General features: G+C 38.5%; 2 protein-coding genes across 7 annotated transcripts in view; one reads left to right on the top strand and one right to left on the bottom strand.

Annotated features, from left to right (window-relative positions):
* Nucleotides 1-23,438, bottom strand: part of SHOC1 (shortage in chiasmata 1) — a 55,353-nt gene extending 31,915 nt beyond the window's left edge. For 5 of the 6 annotated variants that reach the window (XR_016077373.1, XR_016077375.1, XR_016077374.1 and 2 more), the window contains exons 1-9: nucleotides 22,998-23,438; nucleotides 22,599-22,685; nucleotides 22,330-22,413; nucleotides 22,169-22,243; nucleotides 19,343-21,321; nucleotides 12,721-12,928; nucleotides 9,008-9,526; nucleotides 6,717-8,198; nucleotides 6,522-6,635 (exon numbers count right to left, since the gene is read on the bottom strand). Coding sequence is in view for 2 of the 6 variants with exons in the window: in XM_010274792.3 (XP_010273094.1) it covers nucleotides 6,564-6,635; nucleotides 6,717-8,198; nucleotides 9,008-9,526; nucleotides 12,721-12,928; nucleotides 19,343-21,321; nucleotides 22,169-22,243; nucleotides 22,330-22,413; nucleotides 22,599-22,685; nucleotides 22,998-23,351 (4,860 nt within the window). In the remaining 4 variants the exon portion in view is untranslated. Of the gene's footprint in view, nucleotides 1-6,185; nucleotides 6,636-6,716; nucleotides 8,199-9,007; nucleotides 9,527-12,720; nucleotides 12,929-19,342; nucleotides 21,322-22,168; nucleotides 22,244-22,329; nucleotides 22,414-22,598; nucleotides 22,686-22,997 lie in introns of those variants that run through there. The other variant, XM_010274788.3, reaches the window with a different exon arrangement.
* Nucleotides 2,452-2,829, top strand: LOC148790775 (uncharacterized). Its single transcript, XM_088890356.1, has one exon. It carries the CDS (start codon nucleotides 2,452-2,454, stop codon nucleotides 2,827-2,829), a length of 378 nt encoding a protein of 125 aa, XP_088746482.1.
* Nucleotides 23,439-24,831: the final 1,393 nt, after the last annotated feature.

A 24,831-nucleotide genomic window follows, 5' to 3' on the forward strand; every position in this document is an offset into this window, starting at 1 on the left:
TATTGCCCTAGACCTTGGAGATTTATGGGCAAAACTGGAAAGTTACACCTGACCCCTAGACCCGGTTATGGTACTGCACTAGGTGTCGGATTAGGTTGTCTTTGATATGTCAATCAGTGAGATCCTTAGTAGGGGTCAAAACCTGGGTATGTTGGGACAGTCTAAGAATTCATCTGAGTGGGTGATCATAGTGACGGGATCAGCCCCTTTGTCGAACAAAGGTAATGATCGGGGATGCACTCTCTCTGATGGAAACCAAACTGTCGGCAGTTGATTTCAATCATTGGAATTTTGTTTTGCAAAATTTATATATATGATATATACTTATATATGGTTTCAAAATGTTTGCAAATGGTTTTAATTCCCGGGATCCATGTGATTAGAGAGTGCAACATTGTTCCTTGCAGCCGAGGGAGAGGTCATCTCTTGTCGGGCAATGCTTGATCATTATGGGCTGAGAGGTTAAGTGTAAGGCCATTTAGGATAATACATGATGGGCTAATCTTGCATCTGCCCACTGTCCCTGGGTTTTTATAAGATGGCTTGGCCCAGGGACCACTTAGTGTAAGTGGTGGGCCCATGGGGTCCATGTGATGGGCTCAAGGGGTTCACTGGGCTTTTTAGTGATTTCGGCTAGGCCTTGTAACAAAGGTTGGGCCAAACCCATGTGGCTGAAGTGTAGATCAATGCTTGGGTCCCATGCCATACAAAGAAGCCCAACTGGGCAGCAGGTTGGAAGACTATTGAGGACTTAATACATATTGGGCCTAAAGCCCATTTCGATCTGGGCTGATTTGATCAGTCACTTAAGGGGGCGGATCTAAGATTAGGTTAAGCCCAAAAGTTGATCTAATCTGCAGATAAGATTAAGAGGAGTCCTAATCCAAATACAAATTTGGATAAGGGCAACTCCTAATATGATTAGGAGGTTTTCTTAATCATTAAGAAAGAGGAGGAAAACCCTAATTCGAATTACTTGAATTCGAACGCTAGGTGTTTTCAGCAGACCACCATGCATTCTTGAGATAGGATCTCAGATAACCCTAGATAAGAAAATAGCAGTTCGCCACTTTCTTCTCTAGCATTCTCCTCTAGTAGCCGCTGCCACCTTTTCTGCCAGTTCGAGTCCTCAGTTAGAGAAGATCAAGAAAGGTTCTTGATTGTTCGTGTAGTGCTCACAGTCTTCCATCGAGTTCTTCAGAAGAACCTGGTTCGTGGGACGAAAACTGCTGGTTTGGCTCCATCATCACTGTGTCATCTTTAGTGGGAGCTGATCTTGGGATCTTCTTTGGGCGTGAACACCAACGTTGGGAGATACTACTTCTCTAGATCAGGTATAATCACTCCCTTTTTCTTCTGGTTCAAATCTGGTCTGGTTTGGTTCAAGTAGGATCCTTGAATCTTGATCCTAAAATCAGGGAATGTGATTCCCAGTTGGAAAGAAGGTAGGAAATTTTTGAAATTCGCCCACTCATTCCACAAGAGTTTTGGCATCCATACAATGGATCCTGCCATTCCTTTCACCTAGTTCCCTACCACCATTATGAAATCCAATTACTAAAGGAGTTCAGTCATGCTACCATTGAGCACGTACCAAAAAGTGAAAACAAACAAGCAGATGCCCTTGCTAATCTAGCGGCAAGCTTAGCACTCACGGGTGATGAAGCAATAACAATACCCATTTGTGTAAAATGGGTTCTACCCCCTAAGTCACCTCAAGAAGAGACATAATAGGAAAGTAATGTGGTTTCTGTATTTACTATGGAGGTTGAGGACTGGAGACGACCCTTCATTGACTACTTGCAGTACGAGAAGTTGCCCGAAAATCCCAAGCATAGAGCTGAGATATGACATTAAGCGCTTCATTTCCTATATTACAATGACAACCTCTACAGACGCTCCTTCAATGATGTCTACATAAGGTGTATCCGTGGAGACGAAATCCAAAGCGCAGTCGACCAAACACACTCCAGAGTTTGTGATGCTCATCAATTAGGACCTAAGTTCCATGATTGCCTTAAGCAAATGGGCTTCTATTGGCCAATAGTGGTATAAGACTCAATTGGATATGCCAAAAGATGTCGGGCATGTCAATTCTATGGGGATTTTATTCGCTAGCCACCAGAACCTCTACATCCTATAATTGCATCGTGGCCATTTGATGCATGGGGACTTGATGTGGTTGGTCCTTTGCCTAAGTCTTCTTGCCAACACCTCTTCATCCTAGCAATAATGGAGTACTTTTCCAAATGGGCTGAAGCGGTTCTTCTTCGAGAAGAAAAGAAAGAAGATGTTGTCAACTTCCTCTGGACTCACATTGTCTACCGCTGTGGTATTCCACGTTACATAATCACAGATGACGGAAAGTCATTCTCAATAGCATTGGTGACACAGTTTTGTGACAAGTTTGGCATTAAGTAAGGTTTTCAACCATGTACAATGCAACGGCCAATGGACTTGCAGAGGCCTTTAACAAAACTCTGTGAATTAATTGAGAAGATTGTGTCTAAGTTTAAGAGAGATTGGCATGAACGCCTGGATGTGGCCTTATGGGCATATCAAACATCTTACCACACCGCTACAAATGCAACTCATTTTGCTTTAGTATATGGTGTAGAAGTTGTACTTCCCCTAGAGAGACAAATGAACTCCCTAAGGATAGCTATCCAAGAGGGAATTACAGAATATGAGAATGCAAAGTTACGACTAGCTGAGCTTGAAGCACTAAACGAGAAGAGGTTAGAAGCTCAACAAAGAATAGAGTGCTACCAAGCTCGTTTGGCTCATGCATTCAATAAGAAGGTTCGTCTTCGCTCCTTTCAGAAATGAGATATTGTCCTTGTTGTTTAAGAACCTATCATTCTCTCACACCATTCAGGGAGGAAATTTGACCCTAAATGGGATGGGCCTCACGTGGTGGAAGAAGTTTACACCAATGGTGCTTATCTCCTTGTTACACCAAAGGGTCTACGTCTTGAGCCCATTAATGGCAATCATCTCCACACAAATTAGCTCTAGTAATCCAGGTCGTAAATGGTGGTGAAATAAAGGAACGTACTACAGCTTTGATCCAAATGTACGTATCCCATTAAGGGTCTAGGTTTCTTCAAAGTCTCTTTGTCGAGGGACATAGACACCAATAAGGACTCAAATATCACCACATCCATGTGGGTACAGGTAAAATGCTTAACCGATTGCAGTAGTAAGGTTCATCAAACTGTCCATCATCATCAAACTAGAAAAGCTACAAGAAGATGAAAGCATCTCAATGTCCTCACATGTGGAGCTCTCTACTAAAAAAGCCTACACACATCACAAATTAGGATTTTCAGCATATTTCAAGGCCAAGACGCATCATCTCCTCAAGGTTCACAAGCTATATAGAGAACTTCTCCAATAGCCAAGTCAAGCTACCATCCAACATGAAAGTCAACATCGTCAAGGACATCGGCACCATACGGAGCTCCGTTACCTCATCATCAAGGGGGCATTTGTAGACATGTGAATTTTTAATCCAAATAAATGAACTTAATTTACATGACAGCCTCGGAATTAATATTGGCCCCACAGGTCCAAGGCCCAAGTCTACATAAATATGTCTTGGTGGCTTAAGGACCCAAGTGTATTAAGTCCAATCTAGCTCATCTCTTATTGTAATGGGGTGGTCCCATTGGCAAGACCACTAACTCCTACATCATGGTTCATGTATGGGAGTTAACCCTAACCCAACACCCCACTTACATGGGATTGGTTAGTAAAATGGGCTGAGGTGGCGGTCCTAATCCTTTGCTATAAATAGTCTTGCCTAGGAAGAGAAAGGATCCTTCTTTTTCAACAATCACATTGCAAGAACCTCTCAAACACCAATACTGAAGATTGCAAGCAACCAAAAGCTCCTGCAACCTCCAACTACAAGATCAAAAGAGAAGAAATAAGGGAAAAACTTTTTCATTCTCTATTATTCACTTGGATTCATGCTCTCCAAAGAAGATCAAGCCACCACAAAAGGGCCCTTCTTAGAGAAGCATCCTCTATAGCTGATCAAGCGCGAAGTTCGGAGTGAAGAAATCTACATCAAATCTCCCAAACACTAAAATCAAGGAAACCTACATCAACACTTCAAGAAGTACGAAAAACACGCCAATGGCCCTCGCCTTCATTGAATTCGACCATTAATCAAAGGTTGCTCACGTCAGCAAGTAGAAATCAAAGAGAGATCATTCCCTTATTTATTTTTCTTTATTATAAATTTATTTTTGTGATTTATCTCCATATTTTGTGCTAATTGAAATATATGAAATTTGTGTCAACAACCTTGTCTACTTTTGGGGGATTTTAATGTTGTTACTAGCACGGATGAAAAGCTTGGGGGGATTCGGCCAAATATATAGTCCATGAGAGACTTCCAAGATCTTCTTCACGACTTGGGTTTTTTTCTGGTAATCTGTATACCTGGTGTAATGGTCGTGAGGTAATGCCTATGTTTGGGCCAAACTTGACAGAGGTTAGTCAACAGTTATTGGCTTTCTTCCTTTAATTCAACTCCAGTTGTTCACTTGAATAGTATGTACTCGGACCATGGTCCGAGTCTCTTTAAGCTTCATGATGATAGGTTGGACCACCCAACTATGTTCCGTTTCCAACAAATGCGGCTTAGTCATGAAAGCTTTATTCCAATTTCCAACTATTTAGCCTCTAAATCCCCATTTCAACGCTTGGTTCTCAAACTTAAATGCCTACAGGGTTGCCTCAAAACTTGGAAGAATAAAGAAGTGTTTGGAAAAGACTTATTTTAGAACATCAAAAAAGTAGAAGACGAGGTCCTTAGGAGAGAACTTGCACATACCCAGAAAAACTCCTTTGACAATGGTATAGCTCTTCAAAATGCCAAACATAATCTACACCATTGGCTTTTGCAAGAGAAAATCTTCTGGAGGCAAAAATCTCAGGTACAATGGATAGCGGAAGAAGATAGAAACACAAAATTTTTTTCATACCACGGTAAAGGCCAAAAAAATAAACTTCTCTACTCTATCTAAAATCTCTTTGAAGGATGGTATGGTGAACACAGATAATTCCCAAATCATTTAGGAGGGCATTCGCTACTTCGGCTCTATTCTTATAACCGAGTAGTATAGTGTAAATTCTGACTTGCTGAGGGTTATTCCAGTAGTTATCTCTCCCTCTGATAATGATTATTTAACTTAACTACCCTTTGTCTGAGGATGAAATTAAAATTGTTGTTTTCTCTCTTTCCAAGGAAAGTGCACCAGGTCTAAATGGCTTCATCGCATATTTCTATACACACTATTGGGATATTGTAAAGGAGGATGCCATCTCAGCAGTACAAGAGTTTTTCTCGGGAAGTGAGCTTCCACTCAGCTATTCTTCGGCTTGTATCTCTCTTATTCCTAAAGGACGTCAGAACCCTCTCACTTATTTCAAATTATCAACCCATCAATGTTTGTAATTTCTCTTACAAAATTATCTCAAAAATTCTGGTTGATACACTGGTTGGACTCTTGCACAACCTGATATCCCCTCAACAGGTGGCCTTCATTAAAGTCAGAAATATTTTGGATAATATTGACCTCGTGCAGGAGTTAATGTAGGAAATTGATAGGAAAGTAAGAGGGCAGAATGTGCTTGATAAGTTGGACATGCTTAAAGCATATGATCGGCTTAGGGGTGTTCACGGTTTTTTCGTTTTGTCAAACCAAAACCAAACCGATACTACCGGTTAATTAGTTCATCGATTTCGGTTTTTGATCAATTCAGTTCTTTGGTTTTTTATATTTATAATATATATTATTTAAATATATGTATAATATTATATTATAAATAATAAATGATATATATTATAAATATTTTAAAAATATATAATATATTTATAAATAGATCATTATAAATATAATATAAGTATATATTTATATATATAACAAATATATATTTATATATAATACATAAAAAATATGTAACACATATTAAAAATATATAAAATATACATATATATATATATACCGGTCGATTAAATTAACCGCCGGTATTTTTGTAAGTACCTCTAAGGGGAAGGCCCGCCAGTACATGTTTAAAGAGTTTCTTAGCAGAATTTCAACCAAGTTAAATTACTAGAGGTAGACTTATCCTCCTCATATCTGTCCTCTCTTGGGTGCAATTACATCTAATGATGGCATTCTATCTACCTTGTCCCAGTTCCAGGGTATCCTGAAGGAATTTACTTCATGGTAAGCTTTGTCTTTGTACTATTCATTCAGGCCCATACCGACTTGCATAGGACTAAATAATATTTTGGCAAGTTAAACATGTGTTAGTCAACCAGAGGGCCAAAGTGTTTGCAGCGTATTTGTGCATTAAAACTACTCAATGAAGTTAACATCAAGTCATAGGGAACCAATCTTGGTTCAACTATACACCAAAACCTGCTCTAAGTTAATCCAATGTATTGTACTGTTAACTAGAAATGAAGAAACCATAGCGATCAGAAGGTGCAGGAACTGTACCTGGCACATGATCCAGCCATTTCATGCTTTGTTTTGCAATCTTTATCTTAGATTTCTATTACTCCAAACTAGCTTACTTTGTGTTCCGCTTGCATTCCTCACAAAAGATAGAGTCTGCAGTTGGTCAAGTGTAATAAATTTCATACAATCTCAAGAAAATTATTTGCAAATCTAAAACAGGTATTGCAGATATACCTGTCTCGCTCTCTTATCAATAGGAGTCCATGTTGGAAGAATGGAATCTGCAATCTTCTCATTCTTGGATGAAGTTGGTTGTGTCGATGACTTCTGCCTCTTTTGTTTGATTGTTTTCTTTGGATTGCTTCCTCCTTGATACCTATAATGATCAAAAGTTGATGGACTTTTTCTCTTTGTAATTTTCTCCGCATTCCCAGAATATCCAAAACTAGTTATGGCAGTTTCACATGGAAGGGATAACCTATGTGCCCTGCTCTTTTCTTTGATTCGATTAAGAAACTTGATTGTCCAAGGTGATGCTTGTTGAATTTGTGATGAACGAATTGAATTTGACAGTACTGTTCCACTATCTTGAGATAATTGTTCTTTGACATTTCTGTTAGAGCCCTGGATAGTTCTTTTGTCTAACATTTCTTGTTGTCTCAATGCAGATGCGCCCTTGTTGGCATCTATAGTTGGATATCCACAAATGTTTTCCTCCAACCTTGGTTTGTGATCCTTTAAAAGATTCCAGATATCTGTGCTAGAGCTGATCTCTTCAGACATTGGGAAGGAAGGATGGTTGCTTGGACCAAATGATGATCTAGTGGTTATAAAATTTCCTGTTATATGATCTCTTTCTATATTTGGCATCCTGAAAGGGTTAGCAATGGAGGGAAAGTCCTCACACATAAGTGAACTATTAATGGGCTCAACAACTTCACCTCTGAAATCCTCCTGCATATTTTCAGGGCTGTTGCCATTATAGTCTACATTATCCATTCGAAAAATATTCAAGCCCCATTTTGGACCAAACAATTGATCATTCAGAGAATAACTGGAACCCTCAATCTTGTCTAATGTTTGAGGACCTTTGCCAAAATTCCATGATTGAAATGGCTGAAACATTCTAGAAGACTTCAAGTTGTCACCTGTAGATTGATTTAATCTATCCAACTGCAAGTCATCCATGGGTATTTCAAGTGTGCTGGCGCTTAAATATTTTCTCTTTTTTCTATCTGAGGCACTTCTGCTGTGATTATCCCCTGAATCTGGAGCAGAAGATACTGATGAACATTCTGTCATTCCAGACTTACATTCTTCAAGCTCCCCAAATCTACATAGAGCACCAAATAGAGCAAGACTTTCATCAGGAACATGATACTTCCCAATTTCCCTGATTCTGCGATCATGTGACCAATTAAGAAATTCAACAAGAAGGCCTCCAGAACACAGTATTGCATGAGCCAAGAGTGGATTAATTGAAGGAAAGCTGGTAAGAAATGATTCTGCAAGGGTTTCTGATTCAAGCATTTTTGGATATAGGCCTCTATTCAACTTAATAGCATATCTGATACAACCAAGGATAATCTCATCTGTTAATTCACATGAATACGAGTAAAAGAGTTGTAAATCTACTCCCAGACTAGCTGCAGCAGCATAGATTGCATCTGATGACTCCATTGTGGAAGCAAGGAAATTTCTCTCCCCCTCAAATACCTGTGAAGAAAAAGAGTGGAAGGTAAAGAGCCAAGGTTGTCATCCAGTATCATTTATAAGCAATATAAAATAATTTTCATTGTAGGCTTATTGTGGATTTTAAAGCATTAAGCAAAATATAAATGTTTCTATGACTAAAGAAATGGTTCTTAAATTAACCATGTTTGGTTCATTTTGACTGAAGGAAATTGACTTACATCATGCAGGACCTGCACAAATAGAGGCATGTAACAACCAGGAACCTTCATTTAAGTAGATGTGCACTCAGTTAAGATCAAACTAAGACCAACAAAGATAGCCTAAAGTGATTGGAAATTTGTGACAGGAAATCTTAACATCTTTTTGCTGTTTGAGTGATCTTTTTTCATGCAAAATTTCACCATCTCTTTGTGACCTTACCTTCGGCTGTTGGATACAATCCAACTAAGTAGGCTTTTCTTTTTCTTTTCTTCTTTGATGGACTCAATTAAGTAGGTTATGGATCTCTAGTTTTAGATATGCATTACAACCAAACTGGACTGAATCTGATCCGATCTGATTTAGATTCAATCTGACAACATCCAAACATATGTATATGAAGTTACCATGTATCTACCTAGTAAAGTTGACATGAATAATATAATTTTAATCATTAGGTTGTAGGTTCAAGTCTAAGTTTTCAGTTCATTCTATTAATGACATACCATCTGTCTATATACCTTAGAGAAAGAAATTGTCATCATTTGCACCTGGTTAGTTTTGTCTTTTCCAGTGAAATAGCCTACTTTAATGTCTAAATAAGAGCCAAGCATCATAAAAAAGGCAATTACCAGGATACAATTGCTGAAAGCAAAACTGAGTGATGTCAGAATGTTCGTCGCAATATTTTCAATGCACAATGGTATGCTTGAAGAAGCTTCTTCTGTAGATGTTGTTTTTTGTCCAATGTTTCTATAATCATACCATACTAGGCACATTGCAGCACTAATGACAAGATCCACAGGAAGATTCATTTCACGCTCCACAACTTGAACTCCTTGTTTCTCCAGTGCAAGAATCCTTTGGTATGAGCTTCTCCGGGATATTAGCATTTCCTTATCAAAATTTTGGGTGTTCACAACAAGGACTATATCAGGATATGAAGGCATAGTTGATTGTATCTGCTTGCTTTCCATGTCAGAGGACACACTAGGACCTGTCATAGGCACACTGCAAGTCTCTACATGATCTGTAGCTCCCAAAATTTCCATTTGAAAACTCTCCTCAATAGGTAAAACGTTTAGCAGTTCCTCAAACTTCTGGCCATAGATACCCTCATACAGGGTAGGAATTGATTGAGTGGTTTCCCCCTAGAGCATAGCTAGTGTGAGTGCATTAGTATAATGTCAAACTATATGTTATAACATCAACAATAATAAATATAGACAATGCATAGCCTGAGAAAGGAAGTGAAAAAATCATATAAAAAATATTTAGATGTACCAAGGAAACCAGAGAAATGACAAAGCCATGGGAACCATCAAAGAACAGGAACTAGTATATATAGTGTAGAAATCAATGACATGAATTCAGAATTTAAAAACAGGAAATTTTCATTAGGATTTTAAGCTCCTATATGAATTTGTCTACTTTAACTTTTGCATCTGAAATTCATCTTCCTACAAAACTGTATATAACAGAAGAACAAAATTTCTTATAAGCAACAGAAAGAGAAAATCTAAATGTTATGTTTAGATATTGTTTAATTTGTTATTTTCTTGTCCTTGTTTGAAAAAGTAAAATGACCCTACCTCCAATGAGAGAGGAGGGACCATGTCCCTTCTTATATAATACCCCTTTATCCATCAAACTTGAGCCATTCATTCTTAACTTCATTTCCTGCAGTACACCATTCTAATATGGACATCAAAGTAGTCTTAGAGTTGAGCCTAGGAATTTATTGTTTTTTCTTGAATTTTTCTCTAATCTTGTCACAGATTTGGTGATATTACATTTTTATGTGAACTTCATCAATTTAAGTTGTTAATTAGATCATTGTTAGGGTTTCTGTGAAGTTTCAGAACCATTGGATCAGTAGATTATAAGTTATAGTGTTTCTTTTCTCTTACTTTAGTTTGCAGTGACCATATTATAATTATGGTCAACTCCAAAGCCATCATCCTAGTTACTTATATGCATTTGTTATCTTTTCTTTTCAATGCAGAATGGACTAATAAAATAGATTTTTACTCTAGATCTTCTGAAGGTTTTCTTCTCCTAGACCCTAATCCTCTTCTACTACTCTTTTACTAATTTTTTCTTCGTATTCTTTAGTTTTTCTTCTTATCTGTAACTTTGATCTAAATACTGATTATAGTTGTAACTCAAATCCATTAGAAGACAACAATTTTATTGATTCAACCTGTCTTTGATTTCCAAGAAAGTTCTCCACCCTTTCTTAACCTCCCATACCAATCCTAAACCATTTCTTGGACTTATCCACATCTTCCAGCCCCAAACCCTGGCTCTTAACCTATCACTTTTCCCAGTTCTCTTCACCATTTCCTTTTACAACAATTCCTTAATTTCACCAACTGCCTAGTGTTCATAGGAAGGTTTGCTACCATCTTACACTGTGTTCCCTCTTCTATCTTCTAACATAACATATCTATAACTGACACATTACCTGTTTCCTTCTTCAGTATGCTACGCTACTAACTATATTTTTAGTTATCACAATTTCTTATGATTCTTTGCCAAGTAATAACATGTACTAAGGGAGTAAAGAAGGATGGAGGGTAAGGTTGTGCTGCACAGAAACACTGAACCATGAAAGCACACTTAACATTATGGAAAATTGTTCTGTAAAAATAAGAGTAATGTGAAATGCAAACTATGATTTCAAACAGATTTATAGACAATAAATGGTTTGACAACAAAGTCATTTAGATACATTGCATAAATGAAACAATCCCTAGGAAGTAATGTTTTCAACCCAATCACACCTGGAATCATCTACCTTCAAAAACTGTTGACTTAGTCAACAATCTGTTGACCAATCCAGTTGAACCACTTAAACATTTGACCTGTTCACTGGGTCACATGTCAGACATATATTATTTTTTTTCCTTTTATATTTTTGGCCATTTCCATCATTAATAACAATAATTCTCATTTAACACACTTATTTTTATTTAATATAACAAATATAAAATATTAGAGAATGCTCAATATTTCTGTAATTTCCTTTACATTTTAGTTTATTTTTTATATCTTTGTTATTTATTTTTTTTTATGTCACAGGCTGACTTATTTGACCCAAATGGTTGAACTGCTTACTCACCATGCAGGTGAAAAAGTGGTTCCATTTCCAGCTTGATTTTAAAAGCATTGCTGGGAAGTAAAATTTGATACTGGAGGTAAAACAGGTCACACTCAAATGGACAGGTTAGCTAATAGAGATAGTCTCAAGTATCTTACTTTATGTCTGGCCTCTTAGTTCTGTTTCAAGAACAGAACATTGCCTTAATTTTATTATTTAAAGCTTCATCCAAATAGCTGTAATACACACTTGCACAATCTTGTGTCCAAAACGAAAGTTCGTATGAGTAGCTGCATGCAAAACATCTGGACATAGGCCCCATTTGGCGTGTCTTTCCGCATGGTCTTTCGGATACTTACAAGCCAGGAAGACCGAAAATCGGTCTATTCCCATTTGGCACGCGGAAGATTCCGCTGCCAAAAGACAGGGTACCCAAAAGATGCGGGAAGCCCATTTTGGGCTGATTTCGGGAAGCTCCAAATGAAGCTTCCCGCGTCTTCCGCGTCTTAATCTCATGCGGAAAGACCCAAAACGACGCACGGAAAGATGCACGTCTGCCAAACGGTCTTCAGGCTGCCCAGATCTTATGTCAAAAGCTCAATGCATCTATTGACTGTCAGAGCTACGAGAAGATCTTCTCAAAAAGACTTGCCAAACGGACCCATAATTTAAGGGTTAAATATCCAGAAAACTGAGTAATGTATAGATATGTGATGAAGATCTGGACACATGTTTTAATTGCTTGTGCTTGACAAACCTTAATTCTTGAGCTGCCTCAGTTTAACCCAAAGTCTAACTTATTAATCTGACCTTTTCCTATTTTCTAAACCCTGAATACCAATTTTAACTGAGTTACAAAGAAAGATAATTTCCAGAATCACTGTGTTTGTGCCCATCAAACTCAAATCATCTGTTTTCATATACAGAAAATAAGTAGAAATCAGGTTGACAAGTCCATCTTTTATAACCACTTAAAAGACAATAGACATTCTGAATTTGCTATCTCTTAATGCCTAATGGAATAAAGTATGAAAACTTAAATATAAAAATCCATTCTTTTGCAAAACGTTGCATAAATAAACTAACTTAAAAAAATAATTAAGAAATTGATAAATGAAAAGAGAAACAAAATATAAACTACTGACCATCCTTGTAACTCAATCAATCCATAGCATGTATGAATATTCAGGAAATAGTTAATTATCTCATAGTTGATACCCATTCATAAGGAAACAATGTTACCATTATAAACTGAGAACTTTCTGGTACATAAACACCTTCACAAAGCGCTTTGGAAGCAATGCATTCATCTAGTTCCACCTTCAGGAAGTGGACAAAAGGCAAACCAACTACCTTCGGGCAAATTGTGGATATTCTAGATGAGCTGTATGAACCTCCATATTCCAAGAGAATTCTGAACTTGTTGAATGGAAGTGATGCAGTAAAATGCCTTCGGAATAAATTGAAAAGGAAGAATTATCTTTTGTACTAGTGATTAACCAAAAAGCATACATAAATTTGCCTTCAGATGCAGTAATATGTGATATGTTATTGTAACACAATAACCAATAAATGTACAAAGTACAAACAACAATGGAGATTTGGGGATATGAAAGGATTTAACTATCATATCAGCCATTCCTTATTTTGTAACATGCACAAAGGCAGTTGCTCTTGCCTTCGGAATAAAATCAAAAGGAATAATTTTCTACTAGATTACGACTAATTAACCATAAAGAGAAACTATGATGCACGTCTTCAAGGCTGTAATGAACATTTTGATTGTAATATTTCTCTGTCACATAATAACCAGTAATTGTAAAAATGAAAAATAGAATCCATCGAGTTAAGAGGGGATTTAACTATAAAGCAGGTGTTGCATATCCTCTAACATACAAAGGAAAAAAAAAGCCTTCGGATACATGCTAATAATATGACCACCTGCACAACATGGATTACAGCATTTACACCGCAAGTGAAAACCACTCAAAACATAAGGAATCTACTTCACGTGCATGGCCCGTTGGTGTTTGGGCTTCTGACACTGGTATGGGCTGAATTCTAATCTGAGCCATATCTGGGGTATGGACTGAAGTATGGGCTGAAGGCCCATCAATTCCCCCCCCTTCAATTTAAACTTGTCCTCAAGGTTAAGATGAGAGAATTATTTTTCCAGATACTCCTCCCAAGTGGCATCTTCACAAGGTAGATACTTCCAAATTACCAGGGCTTCCTTGCTATATTTCTTCCCTACCTTGACCTATTGGAAATCAATGATCTCAACAGGCTCAGGATGTAGTTTCCCTTCATCATCGAACTCAGGAATGCTGGGGCTAATTGATGTGTTAGGCCCGAGGCTTTCCTTCAGTAGTGAAACATGGAATACTAAGTGCAAGCGGGAACAAGCGGGCAAGTCCAGCCTATAGGTGACTTCGCCCACCTAGCTTGTGATGTGAAATGGGCCAAAGTACGATGGTGTGAATTTGGGCCAATGCTTGTGGACTAAGGACACCTGACGGTAAGGTCAATGTTTTAAATAGACATAATCACCAACCTCAAAGTGGGCGGGCATGTGTTTCTTATCATATTGGGCCTTCATCTACTACTAGGCCCACGCTAGATGCTCTTTCAAGGATCTTAGGATTTCATCTCTCTTCATTAGGGAGTCTTCCACCTTAGCTACCACTGATGATCCTTGCTCATATGGCAAGATAGAAGGGGGCTCTCTCCCATAGAGCACCTTAAAAGGAGTGATACTTGTTGAGGCATGGTACGTGGTATTATACCACAACTCATCCCATGGCAACCACTGCAACCAATTTTTGGGTCTTTCTTCGGTAAAACACCTTAAGTAAGTTTCCAGGCATTTGATCACGTCTTCTGACTGCCCATCCGTTTGTGGATGGTAACTAGTGGAGTGGCACAGCTTGGCCCCTTGGGCCTTGAAGTATTTGATCCAAAACCTACTCATGAATGTTGGATCTCAGTCAGTGACGATCAATCGAGTAACTTCTTGGATGAATGCTCAGGCCAATTGGGCTCCTGTGTAGGGGTGTGTAAGGCCCATGAAGTGACTATACTTGGTCAATCTATCTACAATCACCATGATCACTGACTTGTCGGTAGAGAGGGACAACCCCATGATAAAGTCCATAATGATGTCATCCCAGACCTGACTCGGGATAAGAAGTAGCATAAGAAAACCAACGGGAGTCTAATTATCATATGTACACTACTGGCAGACAACATAATGGGCCACGAACTGTTGTATGCTTTTCTTCATACCTAGCAAGAAGAAATGATAGTGCACCCCTTTATAGGTCCTTAGAACCTTAGAATGTCCCCTTAAGGATGAGTCATGGAACAACCTAAGCACCTTGAGAATGAACTGAGAGTGGGCTGAAATGATCAATCGACCATTGTGGAAGAGGTCGAGACCTATTAGGTTGTACCTAGGTGTGGTTGTAGGGTTTGTCTAAAGCTTCTTGGTAATCTCCTTAACTGCCTCGCCATTTTTGGCCTCCTCCTGGAGCCCTTCTAACAATGGGTATGTAGGCCTAGAATCAACCATTACTAATAACTCATGGACTCAAGACAAGGCATTTGTAGCCTGATTGACTGGGCCTGGCTTGTACTCTACTCGGTAATCATAACCCAACAATTTGAAAAGGCATAATTGTTGCTCTGGGTTGTGTACTGGTTGCTCTAGTAGGTGTTTAAGACTCTGATGGTCAATTCTTATGATAAAGGGGTGTCCCAAGAGGTAGGGTCACCATTTCAACACTGATAAGGCCACAACCATCAATTCTTTATCATCAGAACCGCACCAATCCCAGACTTAGAGGCATTGCATTCGGCAAAAAATTCTTGGGAGAAATCTGGTAGGCTAAGAATGGGAGGAGCTAATAGATCTGCCTTGAGAGTTTCAAAAGCCTTTTGGGCCTCCTCATCCCAATTAAAGGCATTTTTCTTGAGTAGCCAAGTCAGTGAGCCTGCCAGAAGCCCATAATTCTTTATGAAATGCTTGTAGTAGCCTGTAAGACCAAGGAACCCCTAGAGATCTTTGATTGTGTAAGGGGTAGGCCAGTTGATTACAGCTAAGATCTTATCTAGGTTTTCTCTCACTTGTCTCTGCGAGACTATATGTCCCAAATAATGTACTTCAGTCTGTCCAAATAAGCACTTTAAAGTCTTAGCATAGAGATTGTTCTTTCGCAAGGTGTCTAGGGTGATGATAAGGTACTGCAAGTGGGACTCCCAACTGTCATTGTACACAAGTATATCATCAAAAAAATACTAAGATGAAATGCCTCAAATAAGGACAGAATATATCATTCATCAAGGCTTGAAAAGTGCATGGGGCGTTGTTTAGGCTGAAAGGCATAACCAAAAATGGTGCCCGTCATGTGTCTGAAATGCTATTTTATGGACATCTCCTGGGTGCACCTAAATTTGGCGATATCCGGCTCTGAGATCCAATTTAGAAAACACCTTAGCAGCTCCAACTTGTCTAGTAACTCATCTATGACAGGTATGGGAAACCGGTCCTTTATCGTGATGCAGTTAAGAGCCTGGTAATCCACGTAAAACCTCCACGTCCCATCTTTTTCTTAACAAGAAAAACTGGGGAGGAGTTAAGGATTGGAGTTGGGTTGTATCATCCCCTTTTCTTAGAGGTCCACTACTATCTTCTCTATCTCTTCTTTTTGGAAGTGTGGATATCAGTATGGTTTCACATTGGTGGGTCCCGCTCTAGGTATGCTAGTTATTTTGTGGTCTTGAGCTCTAGTGGGGGGGTAATTCTTTAGGTTCTTGGAAGACATCATGTTAGGAGTTGAGAATTTGTTAAAGGCCCATCTAATTCGATTTTAACCCATTTGTACACATTTATGTCGTGAGGGTTGGGCCAACTAGATCTAGGCCCATGAATAAGACAACTGGTGGAGACAGGTGTTGGCACTATTTGAGGCCCATTCCCGGATCTTCTTGTATTTGAGGCCTAAGCTCAAGGCCCTCTAAGGTGCAGGGTTGACCATTCATCTAAAACACCATAGTTAGGTTGGTTAGTTGCTTGTGATTGGGCCCAGCTATCTTAGCCATTACACCCCCGGGATTACATCCAACCCCCTTATCTCCAACGGGTCTAAGTCAGCCTTTAACAAATAACCTTGGGTCTAAATTTCCACTGCTTTACAGACCCCCCGTCAGAGACCAATTTGTATCCATTGGCCACATGTACTGAAAATGGCTCAATGGGCTCAACCACCATGCTCAACCTTTTAGCTAATACTTTAGAGACAAAATTCAAAGAGCTATTGCTATCAACAAGAATAGCTATGGGTTGGCCTTTAATAATTCCCCTAAGCCTCGTGGTTTGAGGGGAGAAGGTACCTGTGAGGGCATGGAAAGAAACCTTTGGGGCTTCTTCCTTCCTTGGCTCAATCGGATCCTCCTCATCAATTGTAACCATAGGATCCTTATCATCCCCCTCATCAAGTTGTAGTAAGAACAACGGGGGCTTCTTACCCAGACCAAACTTATCATCGTAGTTATAGCAGAGGCCCCATTCCCTTTGGACTGTATTTCCACCCAAGATAATTTCCTGAGAGGTAGGCCCAATGGTCCAATTGGTTTTACCGAGGGCAATTCAATGTTAGGAGGTGGAGTTTTAATGATTGGGTCGATGTGGTTGGGCCTTGGTATCTGTCTGAGTCTATTCAGAAGTTCTTCATGTAAACGGGCCAAGTCGGCCACAACTACCATTGTCATTGGCTGAAGAGCCTTGCCTCCACTTGGATACCCTCTCACAGTCCCCTTACAAAGCTGTAGACTAAAGCTTTCTAAGGCCACCCATAAACCTGAGAGGCTAGCTTTCCAAATTCATTTTGGCCTCTCACAGACTCCACTTGTTTTAACTTCACCAAGGCTTCACCAAAGTCTTAAAACCTAGAAGGACCAAACTGAATGCATAAAACTTCTGTAAGTTCTAACCATCCCATCTGGGGGGTTGGAATGCTGATACCAATGTAGCCATTGGATGGCTTCCTCTTCCAAATGGATTGAGGTCATCGATGCTCATTGGTGTTCAGATATGTCATTAAGTTCGAAAAACTGTTCAGCTCTAAATATCCAAGAAAGGGGGTCCTCACCTGAAAACGTCAGAAATACCAGTTTGGCTGATCATACCAAGTTGGTTCTAGTGTGAGACTGGTCCTATTGACTCGACCCTTCACTGTCGCCTTCTTTCTGAGATGAACTAGCGTTCCTCTGGCACTGACCAGCTACCGCCGAGACAAACTCCTTCAGTTCTCGGAGTTCTCCTAGCACCTTGTGGAGCTCCCTTCTAGCCAGTCTGTGCGGTCCTCCACTGCTGAAGCTCTCATGTTTGGCATCCTCATTCTCCAACCAGCTCGTTGATCAGGGCTCTGATACCACTCTAATGGGATACTGCCCACTACAGAGGTCTCTTCAAGGGTAACCTATCCTCCTGAAGACAAGGGGATAGGAAAAAGCGAATGAGTGAGAATAATCAGGGTCTGCCGTGGTCTCTTATTGTGTGTTATTTATAGCTTATACAAGGATCCACAAGTGACATGCATGGCAGATATTTACGACTAGCATGGCTTCCTTGTGTATATGTAGCGAATAGGAGGGCAACCAACTTCACGTGCATGGCCAGCTGGTGTTTGGGCTTCTGATGCTGGTCTGGGCTGAATGCTAACCTGAGTCGTATCTAGGGTGGGTGTGGATTGCAATATGGGCTGAAGACCCATCACAATCAAATTAAGATGGTATTTGATACAGTCGTGTTTCAAGGTGAATGTTTCAACTTGCATCATGGTGTTTCAAGCTACACAGGTAACAAAGAAACATTTTGGCACAAAAATCAGACTACAATATTTGGTAATTCAAACATGTAGGCCACCACAAGACAAATGAAGCAGGAATACCCTCCAAATTCAATAAACATCATTTTGATGTTTCTTCCAGACCCCCCCCCTATGTGCAAAAGCTGATGCAAAATCCAGAGTCCAAGTTGAATCTGCTATACCAAATACGTTTTTTGAACGTTAAAGTTGAATCGCCTATGTGGTGCTGATGTAGCAGCCTTTCAACCTGAAATGGGACTACTGCAAAACAAGCTGTAAACCCTTTCAAGTTTCGAGTGGTCTACCACCAAGAAATCCCTTATGATGTGATTAGGTGTGATCCCACAGAACAGCAGTCGCTTATCTAATAAACTAAAAATAATAATTATCTATTTATAAAAGGCATAAACCAGGACATCATATCAAATTTGGAAAGATTGTTTCAAGAATCCAAAAATACAACCTGCATATCTTGCAGGACAAGTCCACAAGTATGTAAAGACTCTTATTATGGAAAGAAGAAAAAGCTAGAAGTTAAAATATGAAAATTAAGAACTTATTACTACAATCTTTGAAAGACTAGAAAAATGAGCTATAAAAGCTAAAATGAATATCATGCATGCCAAACACATTCAGTGTTCTTACAACTATAATAGACTAGATTTCATTTTGTGGATAGAATGGGATTAAATAACCTCATAATTGTGGTGTAGTACATCTAACTGACCTATTGTCTCAGGATTTAGGCATGCCATGGGGAAAGTTGCAATGTCTAATAAATACATTTAAATTGTAACATTTTTTCCTATTCTATGCAGATTTTGATTAACTTTATAATTCAACAAGAGGAATAATGAAAAAAGTGAAAATTCAACTAGCTATACATATGAAATATTAAAAAGAAAAATGAATTATAACTTGCATTTAGCAGAATTTCCTGGGATTCATGCCCATAGAAATTGTGAAGATTTCAATAAGTAGAGATGGAGACTTACTCTTGAGATATTAATAAGCAATCAGAATGTTGCAAGGCTTGCATTGCAAGTTCTCTGCCCTCATCACCATCCCAAGCATCTGGCTGATCTGCATGTTTTTGAATATTTTGTACTTCATGGAATAATACTCCCATGGAATTCAACAATCTCTTCAATGGACACCAGAAAACTTGGTCAGCCACAATCAATACTTTACCATTTTCAGATGTTTTTGCCAACAAAATCTCCTGGATAACAGATAGGGATGGGTGTGATTCAGTTATTTTAATATCAGCCTTCTGGAGCTCATTCTCAATCGAGGATTGGAGGAAGCTTAATCTGAGTTTCAAGTGATTGAAGCTTCTACATAACTTGTTTACATACAAAGAAGTCACATGGATTCCATAAAAGCACAAGTAAGAAGCCATCTGTTTAATTGCATATAATGTGGCAAATGCTACGAGGGTTTCATCACTGCAAGCCAATGTTGTTCTCCCTGCACTTCTGTATTTAATCCAATCCATCAGCTTTTGCTTTTTAATGCTTAGCAAGTTAATATCATTAACAACTGAAGATGAGTTCTTTTTCAAATCTGTACTACTTTCCAATACCTCCAAGTAGATTTTTTGGAAGTGGACAATGAGATCCAGAATATTGTCAGATAGTTTAACTTGGTGAACCTCAATATCCCACTTTTGCAATTTTGCTTCAGTGGAAGCGCATGCTGATATTGAGTTGCTGGGTGAAACAACAGAGAATTCAGCTTTGTTGTCAGGTGTATCCTTAACAGCAGGTTCACTATTTCTCTGTATAGCAGCTCTGTGAGGATTCAAGAAAAACTCCAGATCATTGAAATTTGACATCATTTCAGATAATGGCACAACCTTCTCAACAATTCCACTGGGTTGGAGATTCTCTTTTCCGGTTTCACATTCATATTTTGACAAACTTGAAGAAACTTGCTTATTATCAACACTGGTAATCTCATTCAATATTTCCTTTCTTTCTAACACGTTTGACCCATCAGGAATATCCTCAAAGTAAACAAAATCAGTTACCACCAGTTCAGTATTAAAAGACTCATAATCAGTGCTATATGTATCTATCCCCTCTAGTATGTTCCACTGAGTAGTAAAAATATCATGTCTACATCCATCTTCCTCCAAGAAGTGCCAATCTAAATATATCCCATCAGATGCAGATGGAAGATGTGGTTTGGAGTCGACCAATATTTCCTCAATAATTGTAGACATTAACTGTACATCTATGCCATCAGAGACAACAGGAATAGGTAAGGGTTTGAATGAGTCATCAGCCAGTGTTAGCTCATGACTAACAATTGACTCATAAAAATTACAAATAGAGTCTGTATCTTCTTTGAACATCTTGGCACATGCCTCTGGTTCTTTGATTGTTTGTGAGCCAGAAAAGGCTTCAAAAGATTTGTAGTCTAAATCAAGGATCTGAAACTCCTGAAAATAAGGTAGGTTGGTTACCGGAAAAGAACCACCACCTGACATTTCCAGGCTAACCGCTGATACCTCTTTAAGATCATTCTCTTCCTTTACATTTATAAATTCCATTTCTAGGGCCAAATCAAGATGTGTCAGTTCAGGTTGAGGGCATTGCTTTATTGAACATTGTTCTGGTAAGCACTCTAAAACATCAGTATCCATAGATCTCAATAATTCCTTGTTGTCAATCACTAGGACATCTTCCTCAGTCAAATTTTGATATCCAATATTTTCAAATAGAAAATGAAGCTCTTCATCCATGGATGGGCCTGTGTAGCATCTCGTGCTAATTTCATTTGCTTCTAAAAGAGGTAATTTGTTTCCATAGTAACAAATCGCATCCTGTGCAGAACCTGCATCTTCCATAAGATAAGATTCCCTTTCCTCCATATGATAGTCTGAAGCTATCTCTTCAACTGAATAAACTGATTTTGTAGCTTCATGAGGGTATTGAATTGTGATTCCCAGCACGAAATCCAGCATATGCTGCAACAAGGACCAAGTCAGGATCTGCTGCACTTATCCTGGAATTCTATTTAGCGTGTGACAGGTGTCCCCTTAGATATGCAATAAGCTAATAACTGTGAATAACTCCCAAAGTAGCTACAGAAATAAATAAGCAATCAACTTAAAACCAAACAAGTAAATAAACAAACAAACAAAATTTAGTAATAAGAGGTACAAGACATGGATGAAAGGCTAATACAGAAGACTTCTTCCCAATTACACAAAGAAATAATATATCTTTTCAAATGTTCATTATTTATTAGAAAAGAAAAAAAAAATCCTTTGTTATCTATCAAAAGAGAACAGAATGAATATTTGGGTGTCTTTAGTTTCTTTGAAAATATCAGCGTTGTCCCTAGAAATCTGAAATAGTCATGCTAACGGATTCAGTTAATACCGCTTGGTAATTGTTTCAACTTCTGATGATCTACTAGAACATATGATAATAACTATCTGCTCTCCTATATGGATAGAAGAGAGATGAAATAGAAAAGGAAGGGTACGGGAGTCAACTATTGATCCAGGACCATAACAATAAACTTCTAAGTTGACAGCACGTTGTCTTCTTACTGGGGCATTTCCAGGATTTGGGCTCTCCTACGAGCATACATGGTTCTGACATTTCGTCATCTATTTTTAGCAACAGTGGAATGGGAATTCCAAGTTTTCTCTGGTACCACAAAGGAACTGATCACAAAATCTGAATCTGAACATTCATATTAAGGGCCGCAGAGAAAGACTAACTATCGTCTTAGAGAGAGAAAGAAAGATTAATATAATTATTGTTCTATGCGTTAGATGAGGAATAAGGTAAATAAATACTTACTGTAGTACTATTATGCTCTAGGATTTCAGAGAAGATTTGTCCATCTTCTTTTCCATCAAAGAACAGATGCTCATCCTGTGGAAGGGGAAAAAAGGAAAAAAAATGAAAAAACAGCGATGAAACATAAACGTAATAATCCCTTCAACATATTGCCAACTAACCAAGAAGAAATCCAGCTCATGTGATTCAAATTGCATAACTCTAAACCCGCTTCTGTACTTGTCTTCACCAGTAGGCTCATTTTCCTTTGCAACAAACATGAACCAAAGACTGTAAAAGTGAAATCCTTACCAAAATTCAAATAACAAGAGATCATCTATTTCCAGCTGATAATAGGACTTATATTCGCTAAAAGATATTCCGATCAACAAATTCAAACAAGAAACAACTAAACTCGAAGTTCATTCTCCCTTTCAAGTAAATCATTTACCTCTATTACTTCAATATCCAGAAGTTCAGATCCGAAATTCCTTGCCTTATTTGAAATAATTCCGTCATACAAAGAGAATCTTCTCTCCTGCAAGGAGTTTCAAATATAAATAGTAAATGAAGAGTTTAGGAAAAGCATTCTAACCGGGGAAAACAAAAACAAAATGAACAGAAGTTCTTAGCGGCTCTCTGTACAGAAATGAAGAGTTGAGATCTAAAGTTCTCCAATTTTTTCCTCCTTTTTAAAATTTAACAATGTACAGAAACGGCAAAGGACTCTATGTAGAGACTTCAAGCAAAGGGGGAGGGGGGAATCAGATAAGTGGATAACGCCTTTTTTCATAGTAAAAAAAATGGTGCAGAGGAACTATTTATCAATTTAGTGAAACTTCCATCTCACCTCTGTGGATCGAAAGTCGGCGAGTTGAGAAATTGAAAATGTCCTTTCTGCAATTCTTTTCCTTCCGACAGTGCAATCATTTCGATTCTGTGCGCAAAAATCAGGAAAATCTGCAATTTCAACGACAATGCTGTGAGGAAGAACGTCAGAGAAGAAGCGAGAGAGAGCATCATCAATTGAAAATCCCTCGACGTCCAAAGAGACGCTTAAAACGGAATCAAAGCAACAAAGTTCTCCTCCGAAGCAGATGTTCGAGGGAGGGAAATGAGGGACTGGAAGACGGAGAAAGTTTAGTTCATCTAGGGCTCCATTCGAAGCTTTGAAGTAGTCGATATTGAGAAAACGAGTACGCATGCTATTAACGGTGGCTTTTCGATGAAGCAGAGGTGTAGTGTTCTTCAATTTCTTTGTCGCGAGAAGCAGCAGAGTAGATGGAGAAGTTCAGGCCGTTTTGCGAATGAATTGCCGCCTGATCAGTTTAAATAGAGGTGAGGATCTCCACTAAATTACGCGCACTATGCGTACGATAGTGTGACGTTGCCGTTATTGTCCCTCCTCCACGTAAGCACCAAATTAGTGAAGATGGACCCTGTCGATTTTCAAGAAATCGGATTTGCTCGGTTGTTCCTCACACAGGGTGACACTGTGACAGGGCGCCTCATGCCAACTGATAGCACATCGCAGCCGTGCATTGGAAATATCTTCCAAGTACGGGAGATATTCTTAATCCACGGCTAAAAGCGCTGTGATGGTGTTAGATAACGATGAGGCCTGATGCATAACCTAAATTCACGGCCCCACCGAAAATCCAACGGTGATGGCCACATCAGCGATGAGGCCTAAAGAACAACTAGTCAGACTCAGGATTTCCTGCCCACCTTTACCCACAACACACTACCCCTGTGAATTTGGAACATCTCCCCCTGCATAATGCAAAGGATGAGATGTTCTCCATGTGTGGCCGCGATAAATGTGTAGAGTTTGTGCGGGCAGTAGATCCAGACTCAGTCAGACTCCGGATCTCCTGCCCACACTTACCCACAACACATCACCCCTTGTGAATTGGGAACATCTCCCCCAGCATAATACTATGCAGAGGATGAGATGTTCTCTATGTGTAGTTGCGATAAACGTGGGCAAGGTTCTCGTGGGCAGGAGATTCAGGCTCTTAACCATTCATGGTCCTCTACGCCTCAGTCCTCAATCCAAAACCGAATCTGCTCCTCACATAGGGTGCCTCACACCGACCGTACATGCACATTCTACCATGCATTGGAAACATCTCTCGTACCTATAATTTAGGGAAATTGTCAAAAACTCATCATGAGTTTTCAACATTTCTCTTAAACTCACTACAACTTTTCAAAATATCTAAAACTCACTATGTCACTAACTTGACGTTAAAGAGACTAATGGCTATTAATATATTACCATTTTAACCTTTATATAAAAATATAAAATATATACATATATTCTAATACTTAGATATGAAAAAAAAAGGAAAAAGTTCAAAAAACATTTGAAATACATAAAAACACAGAAATTGTAAAAAATATAAAAAATTATAGAAATTGCATACAAAATAAAAAAAAATATTTTCAAATTATAGAAACTATAGAAGTTAAAAAACAACATCAGAAAATAAAGATTGTAGAAAAACACCAAAACTTATAAAAAACACAGAAATTACAAATAAATAACAAAAAATACAGGAAATTTTATAGATTGTAGAAAATAGAAAAATGTAAAAAAAAGAAAAATGCAAAAAAAACAGAAATTATAAAAAACATTAGAAATTATAACAAAACACTAAAATGTAAAAAAAAAAATGAAA

The sequence above is a fragment of the Nelumbo nucifera genome, chromosome 6, assembly GCF_055504915.1.
Source record: "Nelumbo nucifera cultivar China Antique chromosome 6, China Antique-T2T, whole genome shotgun sequence".
Taxonomy (NCBI): Eukaryota; Viridiplantae; Streptophyta; class Magnoliopsida; order Proteales; family Nelumbonaceae; genus Nelumbo; species Nelumbo nucifera.

Coding starts and splice junctions, on each gene's coding strand:
- LOC148790775 (XM_088890356.1), top strand. CDS start 2,452: ATGGACTTGCAGAGGCCTTTAACAAAACTCTGTGAATTAATTGAGAAG.